This window comes from Pavona decussata, unplaced genomic scaffold (genome assembly GCF_977016875.1).
Source record: "Pavona decussata unplaced genomic scaffold, jaPavDecu1.1 SCAFFOLD_14, whole genome shotgun sequence".
Taxonomy (NCBI): domain Eukaryota; kingdom Metazoa; phylum Cnidaria; class Anthozoa; order Scleractinia; family Agariciidae; genus Pavona; species Pavona decussata.
The window spans coordinates 883,002-894,252 of record NW_028145437.1 but is presented as its reverse complement, the minus strand read 5'-3'; the positions used below and the strand labels follow the sequence as shown (position 1 = coordinate 894,252).

The window sequence follows — 11,251 nt, the reverse complement described above, 5'->3', positions numbered from 1 at the left end:
TGGGATCCCTGTTTTATCTTTATTTAGCTTCAGCATGTTTGTAAGCATCCATGCATCAGTGTCATTTAAACAAGATTCGATTTCCTACACTGAAACCGCTTGATCTTGAAACTTGAAGGAGCATTATAGCTGTGTGTCGTCAGCATAGAAATGATATGACAAGCCATGATTTCTGACAATCTCGCCACGCAGGGATGTGTACAACAAATATAGTATAGGCCCCAGCACAGATCCTTGGGGGACACCACATGGCAGATCTTTGCTACATGATGTAGATCCCTCCACATTGACTACTTGCTTGGGATTTTCAAGGTAGGATTGAAACCACCTGAGGGCTTTTCCTTAAATACAAAAGGGAGAAGAAAGTCTGCACAAAAGAATCTTGTGGTCGACAGTGTCAAAGGCTGCTGACAGGTCAAGAAGTGGCAGTAACTCTGGTTATCAATTGCAGAAACAATATCATTATGAACTTTTACAAGCGCTGACTTCGGGTGAGCTCAGTGTCATCCGCTCCAGAAACAAGGTCATTAATAATAATAATAATAATAATAATAATAATAATAATAATAATAATAAAGATGACAATGATGATGATGACAATGACTGAAAATATCTAGAAAAAGTAATAATGTGTAGTTACAATCTCCCCTCCCCAAATATAAAGAACAGGAATTCCTGGGGGTGTGGGTTGTCAAAACCAAACATTGGAAGAAATGTGTGGAGTTGTATTGGAATTTCCATATGGGCGGGAATACTTACAAAAATTGCCCTCCATTGGGGGAGTACTGTGTATGGATATTTTAAGGAAGTACACAATCCCTTTAATTACCTGCTGGGTATTTTCCATGTGGCATGTAACTTTGTGAATTCCACACATAGTACTTAATACATTTTGAGCACTGTTGCTTTACTGTCACCATTGTGCCATTTTGTCGCATGCTAACTCGGGGATTTGCTGCTTTGCAGTTGAAGCAGGATAGCAGGAAAATCTTCAAGAGCATCTCATAAAATACAATAAATTTTGGCTGGTTGTAGAAGTAGTCTGAGGCATTTGGATCAATGCTGAAAAAAAAATTGCAATAAGAAAATAGCCTATGCCACATTACTGAAAATCAATAATAATCAGCATAATTGTAATAATAATAATACAGGTATATAAATATAGATAATATTCATACGGAACAAATTAGCATGAGAGGGAATTTGCAAAATAAGGTATTTACGCATTGTTATGAACTGAACTATCAAAGACCTTTTATTATTATCCAATTGATATTTTTAATTCAAAACAAAGAAGACTATTTGCTTTGGGGTATAAGGATCAAATACAATATTAAAATCACAGCACTCTTACTAGATGTGATTTTGATTTTCCGAAATGTCCTCCTGATCCTCAGTACCACTCTCCTCCTCTGTTGTTTCCCCAGCTGGGTGCCAATCGTCCTCCCCATTGCTGCCCTCATCTTCAGATTCTGTTCCAGTACTGGTCCAGACATAGTTTTCTGCTGAGTTATTTGGTCTGGGACTTTCCTGTTCTTCAGTTTCATTATCTGTTTCAAGTTCATTGTCTGGCATGTACTACAACTAAAACAAAACAAGATATATCAGTTGCAGGGGGCAGTTTCTTTATCTTAGTGTACATTGTTTGAGGGAACTACCCAGTAGTTAGATTTCATATAAAGGATATGTGTCTAAGATATGAAACATGTTCTCGTGTTCTTTCAATTGTTCCATTGTAGTAATAGTAGCAGTAGCAGTGACAGCACTCGGTGGTAGTGGCCGTTGTCATAGGAATAGTACACTGTACTAGCACTTGTAGTATTACATGTACATCCTACTTGGCTTCTTAAAAAAAACAACAAGTAAAACTGAGGCAAAAGTTCACCAAAACTCACATGTTCTAGCTCTTTGATGCTCTTCTTCAGACTGGACACTTCCATTTGCAAATTGGACACTTTTGATTTCAGCCGACCATTCACTCTCCTTAAATTGTGGCACCTTGATTGATAATTGGCACACCCTTTACAGCTTTGGGCTGATGAAAGTGGTGTGCTTGCAACTCTAGTCGATATACCCATCACAAAATTAGACGATGATGGTGTGCTAATGGGTATCTCATCATCAACGTTTGAATGGGTATCTTCACATTCCACACCTTGAGAGGGGGTTGAGAAATGCAACTCTTGTCTCTCTGAACATGATACTACAGTGCCCTCAGAACGTGGTGCTGTTGTACTCTCGGGACACAGTGGTGTGGTGCATGTACTACGCTCTGGGGATGTTACTTTTCTTCGTTTTTCTGGTCTGCTTGATACACACACAGGCTGTAGTCATCATGTTTCAGCTAAAAGAAATACAACGAATAGTTTGTAATGTCATACATGTATTCGCAAATCGTGGATTAAAAATTGATTCTGAAAATTTCATCTGTTTAAACGCAGAAGTACATGTATCACTATGTAAGACTTACATTCTAAGTCCTTTCTTCAAAATAAATACCCTATAATAAACCTTCACCTTCACCAAAACCACGAGGAAAATCAAACTATTATTATGCATGTAATTTCACAACATCGATTATTTGAGTGAAGCTTAAGTTTACACATGTATAAAGATTAAAAAACCTGTATTGGTTGTATAAGCATCATTTTGGGAATTAATTCTTACAATGTTTAAGTCAGAATCATTTATCAAAACAAAAACCATTCTCGCAACAATATCGGCGACGGCGATCGGAGAGAAGGTCATGAAACAATGACCATGAGGTGTAAAAACAGAAGCATAAAACTTGTCTCACCTGTCATTTACTTCGCTTGCTAAGTTCTTCTCGACCTGGTAGAGTGGTAGTATCCCTCGTTGGGATCGCGTCCTTTTTCAGGCAATACTTTACTTTCATCCCTGCAGCCTCCATGCTGCTTAGAACGGATAAACTGCGTTCATAACACGAATCCTCGAAATGAGCCGAACAGAGTGAAGTGTATTTTGACGTCGGGTTCTTGAAATCATGCCTATGTCTATGGACAAACTGGATCATTTGGCCCTCACAGCTGGATCAGCAGGAAATTGGTACATTCGTCTACCCGTGGTAAACGATCTGTTTTGGCAGCTTTGCTGGTTTGGCGTACCAGCAACGCAATACCGCCCTCGCTGCTTCTTTTCCTCCATATTGCGGGAACGAATTTGGCAACAAAGTGACGTCAGAGGTTGATATCATGTGGTATTTTGGCCGCGCGATTCAAATACCATTTTTGAGAGTAAAATAGTACGACTTTAAAGGCTTGTAAAATCGTCATTTTTAAGTCTACAGTTCTCAAACTTTGGTAACCTGTATTTTTGAAGGTAAACTTTAAAACTAAATGGAAACAATTTTCGGTTCATAGGCACTTTAAATAAATGATTCTTTGCATCAAAATTTCTTTCATTTCCGATGTACCGAATATCCGATTTTAGGATCTTGTATTACTAGTAAAAATGTCAAGGAAATTTGGATCTTTTTTTCACTTTCCGTGACTCCTGATATAGTGGGGGTTGTAAGGGAAAAGCCAGAAAAGAAGAGTGAGCTCAGGTTGGGGTCTCTGTCTCAGGATAATGGTTTTGACTATTTCTCTAAGGCTGTTATAAATGCTATATTTTGCCTTTTGGAAAACTTAAATACGTAGTCGTTTTGATTGTTGTTTTCTGGTAATATCAACAGATAATGATTTGCTTCACAGTCCATTGGGTGTCAGTATTGTCGAGATTGAGCCAGGTATCTTGTGTTATTTAATTGCAAGTGTTTTGGTACAGGGTTATTTGTACTTAAATAAGGTTTCTCTGTGCAAGTGGTTGAAATTAAGGTTAAAATCAAGGTGTGCTAATTAATAATTGGAGATTGTTGAAAGTAATACCTGCCCAATGGTTACATTTCAGTAGAACATGCACATGTATGGTTAGTATAGGAATGGAAACAATTCTATTTAATGACATGAACTAAAAATACCGTAGTTATTCGATTAATTGCCCATGTTAGCTTTTGTACTTTATAACTAAACTTTTTATATCCCTTTTCTCCTATTCTCTAAAAATGTCCTGGCTTGCTTATTCACCCCCTGAATAAGCATCCACCCTCGTGGGCACATAATTAAATAAGCACTCAGCGCCGTTAATCGAATGAATGCAGTACTTATTTTTTCTAACTGTCGTTGTTTTCTCTTTCAGCATACTGTGTAGATCATCCCTCAGCTATTAAAGAACCTCCTGAAACATGTAAAGGTAAGCAAAATTAGACTCAAACATGTGTACACTTGAAATCATACATTCCTTTCAAATAGTACACTATTTCATTATGTTTTTATTCAAACTAAGTTCCAGTTCCAGTAAAAGTTCCAGTTATTCATCGTTTAAATCCAATCAACTTTTAGCTGGGGTGTTGGAAGAGGACCCTAGTCCACTTGGCATCACAGATGTAACAAAAGGAAAATGTATGTTAAATTTAAAAGGTATAGATTAAATATTAGAAAACAATGATTAATAAGATGAGGAAGGAGAATACTAATTAATTCATAGATCTAAATACGAAAATAGGAATAATTTTGTAATAATCAGCTACTACATTAGTTTTTAATGTCCTACGCCTGATTGTAGGGAGCTTAAGCCGTAATGTCAAGTTACAGACCTCCAACAAGAGCTTTTCCCGTTTGTTATGAGGAGCAAAAATGCGCCAAAAGAAAGGAAACATTCGACTTCTGGTTGCCGTCCCTGGCTGGCGAACTTTAACTTAAGAGGAAAGAGTTTGGAATGAGTTAAGTTGGGTTAACCATGTTATGCCAATGTTCACTTAAGCTTGGTCTGAGAGATATGAAAAAACTTTCAACAGATTGGGTGAATATGTGTTTTATAGCGTCAATGGTAATGGTTTATACATGTATAACATGGTTCTCAATGTTGGTTATCTGCTCCAGTGTCACTCAGTAAAATGGACAGAGTCCAGGAAGTTATCATGTGTGAAAGGGAACTAATGGATGGCAATGTTTACAAACCTTTGCCAGTGTTGTTGAATCTCTCATTTGACGAGGTTTGTGTAATAATACTCCACTATAAATGTCTGCGTTTGTCATATGAGTTTAGCTATATGCATGGTTCAATACCAGTACATTATGTAATGGGTAATATCATACATCTTTCTGACTCAGTGAGTGTAAGGCTACACATATAGGTCTATTAATTGTAGGCCCACACTTCCAAACAGCATAGGCAGCCATTAAATAGAAGTGTTTAAATCACATGTAACATTGGATTGTTTAACCTTTTTTCGTACTTGTTTACAAATTATAAACAGATGTGCCAGCAAGGGAAGGCTGACGAATGCATGATGGTCTGTGTCGTGCTCAAAGAGGGAGATGACCTCAACCCTGTGCGAAGGTAAATTCAGTGCATGCAGACTCTTTGCATTAAGTTTCTTTGATAGACTTAACATCAATAATAATCAATAAATCTTTATTTAAACACGGTAAAATCCATCAGGAGTATAAAAATTAGAAATAACCTAACTATCCTAAACAAAATTCAAAACCTGACTACAACTAATCTAACTAAAACCTGTTTTTCATGAATGCCGTGTGTAACATTAAAAATGAATATTAACTAATCTTTTAAATTGACTAAGAGATTCAGCTTCTCTCACATGACAGGGTAGGCTGTTCCAGAGAACTGCTCCGCTATAAGAAAAGCTGTTTTTCATGAAATTAGTTCGCGGAAACGGGACAAATAGTTTGTTAACAGAGTCCCTCAGGGAGTAACGCGTTTCATTTCGTTTAACAAATTTAGATGATAAATATTCAGGAACAAGACCATTTAGAGACTTGTATACCATTATGGATTTCTGTATTTGAAATTGAGTGCTCAAATCTTTCCAATCAAGTTGTCTAATTAAACGGTTAGCATCAGCATCATAGCTAGAGAAGGTTAAAACGCGAGCGGCACGGTTCTGAAGCTTCTGTAGCCTGTCAAATAATGTTTTACCACAATTACCCCAGACAAGATTGCAATAATCGAAATGAGATTGAATTAATGCGTTGTATATATAATGAAGGGTAGGTGGAGGGACAAAAGGTCTAATTCTTTTTATTGCTCCTATTCCGGAAGCAATCTTTTTAGATAATTTATCAATGTGTGTTTGCCACCGTAGATTTTCATTTCAAGAGCCTTGTATTGAAGGTGAAGAGCAAGTTTCCTAACTCAAGCATTGGTCTCTCGGGTATAGTCTACAGAGAAGATATCAACGTCGATGCTAAACGCATCGAAGTTAATGAGAGGGTCAAGCTCATAGCAGAAGATGATAATGAATACATTACTATATAGCTGCTACATTTAATATGAAAACTGTCTTAATGAGGTGATTTTGATCTTGATGAACAGATACTAATAATATATTAATTATAAAATACATAAATAATTAAATCATTAAATAATCATTAGTATCTCTGTCAAGAAAACAAACTGGAAGAAAACAAACTGTCTGGTGCCCTTGTTCTATACAATACATGTAGGCTAACAAGGACTGTTTAGGAATGTTTATTAGTTTTCTGACACTCTTAGTATGTTTTCCTTAGTAACAGTAATACTAAACATAATTTTTTATTTCAGATAGAAGTGAGTTTAATCTCTGGGCCTGGGCACATGATGCAATTGCCTTCCCCCTAGATAACATGATTTCACATGGCAGTGTTTCTTGTTTCGTGGTTTTTTCTATTTACACTTTGTAGACTTCTGAGTTTGTTGGGAAATGCAAAAGAAGTCTACCTTTGGATTGCCAAATCAGGCACAAAAAGTGCTAGGCAAGGATACATTTACATATAGTCGAGATGAATTTACTTGTCCTTGTACAGTTATATTGTTAATTAAATTACATGCCTAAAGTCTTTATAATTGGAATGGAGAATTCGTATGATTCCTTACCACATCTCCATCACTGAACTATTCTTTCCCTCCCTTCACCGCCACAACCAGCTTACCCATAGAAATTAGTACGAACAGGGAATATTTCTGGGTAGAGGCAGCCGTACATCACAAGTAGTTAGATTATGGACATTCCTTGGCAGTCTCTTATATGGTCACATTGAAAGCATATTCCCTAGCAGAACAAAATTCAGTGTCCTAAAATTTATCAATGGGAGTAAATCAGCAATATCATCCATCCATGTTTATTTTTTAGAATACTTCAGTTACTAGTAAAAATGTTTTTAAAAGGAGATCATTTTGCTTTGGAATGATACTTGAGTTTTACATTTACATACTTTTGGTGACAATTTTTATCTTTTGCAGTGACTGATAAATTTGGTTCAAACAGCCAGAAAACGGACATTTTTGTCCTGGCACCAGCATGTGCACGACCAGTCCTGGTTGAGCGCTATTCCAGTAAGTTAAATGTGGAAGTAGAATGTGTTTTAAGTATTTAGCTGCATAGAATTTAGCAACTGGAACATGAAAAAGGTCTCCTCTTTCTTACTAGTGTAAATGCAAGACCGCATCATTTATACTGCATTATGTTATGTTGAAATGTTGAGTTTACAGTTTACATGTGATCGGGGGGAATACACAATTCCCAGGTGTTGTGTTCAAATGTCTGTTTAACTTTAACTTTAAACGGGCGAATATTTGGTCGCTGGGAAAAGTTTGACTGACAATTTATCAGCCGTATTTACAGCAATATAGTAGCGAAGCTCTACAAACAGATGTGAAATTGGATAATTGTATTCGTTGCGAATTGCCCTTTAGATCCACGTTTTTCGGCTTCCGTATTTTTATGAAGTTTGTTGGTTGGAATAAAGGCCATTTCTTGTTTTCAAATATTGTTTATAAATTTGGACTGGCCAGTAAATCCCGAAGTTGGGTCGCCGTCACTTCAGGATAAGTGTATTTTAGGATCTGTCGCGTCTGTTCCCACCAAAATTTAGGAATTCCCAAATTTATGAATGAATCTGATTGGCTTTTAAAACCACAAAGTCGAAATTCTTTGCTAACGAACCGGCTTGTGATTGGTTGAAAAACCTTGGGTGGCCCCGGTTGAAGTTGTTGCACTGTAAGATTTGTGGCATCACCAACAAAAATGAGTGTTTACATTCTGGAGATGCCAACATACATGATAAATTGTGTAATATGTTCAGAACATATCACATCTTCTATAAGCTGTTAGTTTGTTACTCCTCTTCTCTCGCCTATCCCTTATCTACTTTCAATAATGTGTAAACTCTGGTGTACTGCAATTGTACAGTATGGTCAGAACTTGGCAGGGCTTCTACGAGGTTAATATGTTCATGTATTCATCTTCTCCCACCCTTTGATAAACGTTTAGTAAGTTGAAGTACCAAACTTAATCATTTAATGAAACTGAGTCTTCGTTAATTACATCTTCTGTAAAATGAAACATCCATTTTGTCAGGGAGAGAAAGAACATGAGAAAGAAACAAGATGAGGAGTTCCGAAAATCTTTGTTAAATGACAGGAAGGTAAACGCCGCAATGTTAATGCAATATATACTCTGTCTTGTGTGGAGGCACAATGGAGATGGCATACCAGTCATGATGTTGACCCGTAATGACAACATTAGCTCTGCATTCTCTCCCTCCACCCAGTTGTAGAAATTATAAGAATGGGATGGACTAGCATCCCATCTGGGGAGAGTAGCAAAAAGCCTAGGTGCTACATACAATGTACTCTCCATTCGTTATACTTATTGTTGTTTTAAAACAACATCCATTCCATAATCTTATTGTACATTCATAAATCTTTTTTCTATTTTATTACTTTGCCAGAAAAGCCAGGCCACTGTTGCTTTCACATACATGAGTATATATAATTTTTTAAATGCCAAAACCATCTCATCCTGATAGGAATAAACTTAAAGATAGCAACAGAAAATAAATTTGATTCTTGTGTTGGAGGTAGAAAAATTCCATATCCATTTTTATACCTTTTTACCTCTTGTCACGTGATTAAACCTTGCAAAACTTGATTCTCATTGTGATGAGGGTACTGGATTGAGCAGCAGCCAGTCAACTGACATTTTTGAAATAAAATACCCCTACTCATAAAGACAATGTTTCAAATAGAACCTTAAATAAACCTTAAGTGTGATAAAACTAGCCATGATACTAGCCACCATGCACTATAAACTACCAATTGTTGAGAAATGTCTGCTGCTATATACCTCCATTATACGTGTGATTGGCTAAATTTTCTATTTCTGATATTCCTTGTTTTAGAATGCAGAACAGGATACTGGTGTTGATGCCAGTGATGTCAGTGACCAGGGGATTGGTATGTTAGATCTAAGTTTAATGAAACCAGTATGCTCTGCATTTCTGAAAACCCAGTTTACACTTGTTAATATAAAGATTGTATTTTTCAAAATAAACAATAGTGACAGTGACTGCTAATAATTATGATTAACAAAGCAAATCCTTTTTACTGGTAATTTATTAATTTTGTTTTTAATTAACCTGTAAATAAGGAGGAAGTGGGGATGATGACAAAAACCAGTTTACTGCTGTAATGGTATATATTTCTTCCTCATTTTATGCCACTCTAAAAACAACTTAGAGAACTTGCATGATCGCCAGAAAATGTAGATGTACATGTAAGAAATCTTTATTCTGAATGCCCAGAATTAATAAATGGCTTTCACCTTTAAAAAGAAATACTAATTAATATCTCTAAAAAGTACAACTCAACTTCAAATAAACATACATTTCCATCAAGAAATAACACCAATTCTATGCATACATGGACCACACCCATGGACAATGCATGTTACATGACAGCTAGTGTGCCACCTAGTATACGGGCTATAAGCTGTAATAAGCTATCGCCATAAGTTTAATAGCTACGAACATGTTACCCGGGTTGCCTTTTTTTCAGTGTAGTCACAAATTGACATATTAATTTATTCAATAAACCTGGATAAGCCCTCTTCTCGATCCTATAGAAGAGATATTGTTCGTATTGTAAATGGTTTGAACCCAGGAGTCATGTCATAAGTACGTAAATTATGATCATCCGGGTGAGTGTAGTCCTGAGAAGGACTGTTTGTGGTGACTTTGACTGATGTTTCGACAACCTGAGCGGAAGTCATCTTCAGAGTCAAGTGAATTGTGGAACGTCAGTAGGTGGTATATATGTCTCTGGTTGTTAACCTGATTGGTCAACGAAGTCCAGATGTTATTGGTGGTTTGTCAGTTAGCGGTGATGTTATTGGCTGTGAAGATTGTAAAAAGTGATTGGTATGTTTCGATCTGTCTTTTGTTAGTCAAAAAGTCTGTGGATCTATTGTTAGTAAAATGTCTATTGTTTGTCTGTTTCATTGTTGTTGTCAATAAGTCGTTTGTATGGTGAAGGTAGTTGTAGGCAACGGTCGCGTGGCGTTTGTTCTAAGTTAGTAAACCAGCGTGAGTCGTTGATAGTAATTTGTACTGTAGGTAATGCACTTGGCACAGTCCCAGTCGATTCTGTGGTTCGTTTGTAAATGGTGCTCAGCAATGTGATCGTTGATATCACCATTTCTGGTTGCTCGTTTGTGTTCAGTCAGTCGTACGTTTAAATTTCTGCCGGTCTCACCAATATAAGTTGCCTGGCAGTCGCAGCATTTGATCTTGTAAACTGCTCCCTGTCTGCGGTTCGGTTCGTCTTCGTCCTTTACTTTCATCAGTAGTTGCGTAAAGTGCTTATAGGTTTGTGAGCTACACGGATATTGTAGGGTTGTAGAATCTGTGCGATAGTCTCAGAAGTGCCCCTCACGTAAGGTATAGTTACAGTAGTTACGGGAGTCGCGTCGTTGTTTGTGACGTTAGGTTCAGTGTTCTTGACGTCTAACAAAGTCCTTGTTATAGTTGTTCTTGTTGAAAACGTTGTCTAAGTAGTTGTTTTCGTCTGCGAGTCTGTCAGGTGAGTCACAAACCAGATGTGCTCGCCTTGTTAAGGTCTGTATAGTCGTTGCTTTGTGAGAAGTAGGGTTGTAGGATGACTGGTCCAGTAGTCTGTCAGTATGTGTTGGTTTCCTGTAAACCGTAGTAATTAGTTTGTTGTCGTTGTTGTTACGGGTAACTAAGCAGTCCAGAAAAGGTATTTTACCATTTTCTTCGATTTCCTTAGTAAACTGTATGTCAGCATTCTGTCTGTTAAGGTGTTCGTGAAAATCGTCGATTTCGTCTTTGTGTACTGCTGTAAAGGTGTCGTCTATGTACCGTAACCAGAGCGGTAGTGTCCGTTTGTAGGT

At 37.0% G+C, this 11,251-nt stretch overlaps 2 protein-coding genes across 2 annotated transcripts; one reads left to right on the top strand and one right to left on the bottom strand.

Annotated features, from left to right (window-relative positions):
• Positions 1–123: 123 nt before the first annotated feature.
• LOC146487603 (uncharacterized) lies at positions 124–2,349 on the bottom strand. Its single transcript, XM_085129148.1, has 4 exons — positions 1,896–2,349; positions 1,355–1,578; positions 830–1,062; positions 124–341 (listed from the first exon to the last, which is right to left on the bottom strand). Exons 1-4 carry the CDS (start codon positions 2,076–2,078, stop codon positions 124–126), a joined length of 858 nt encoding a protein of 285 aa, XP_084985274.1. The 5' UTR covers positions 2,079–2,349.
• A 2,056-nt stretch (positions 2,350–4,405) lies between these two features.
• LOC146487602 (uncharacterized) lies at positions 4,406–7,443 on the top strand. Its single transcript, XM_085129917.1, has 5 exons — positions 4,406–4,460; positions 4,941–5,053; positions 5,318–5,400; positions 6,744–6,820; positions 7,303–7,443. The coding sequence occupies exons 2-5, from the start codon at positions 4,955–4,957 to the stop codon at positions 7,434–7,436; spliced, it is 393 nt and encodes a 130-aa protein (XP_084986043.1). The 5' UTR covers positions 4,406–4,460; positions 4,941–4,954; the 3' UTR covers positions 7,437–7,443.
• The last annotated feature ends 3,808 nt before the right edge of the window (positions 7,444–11,251 follow it).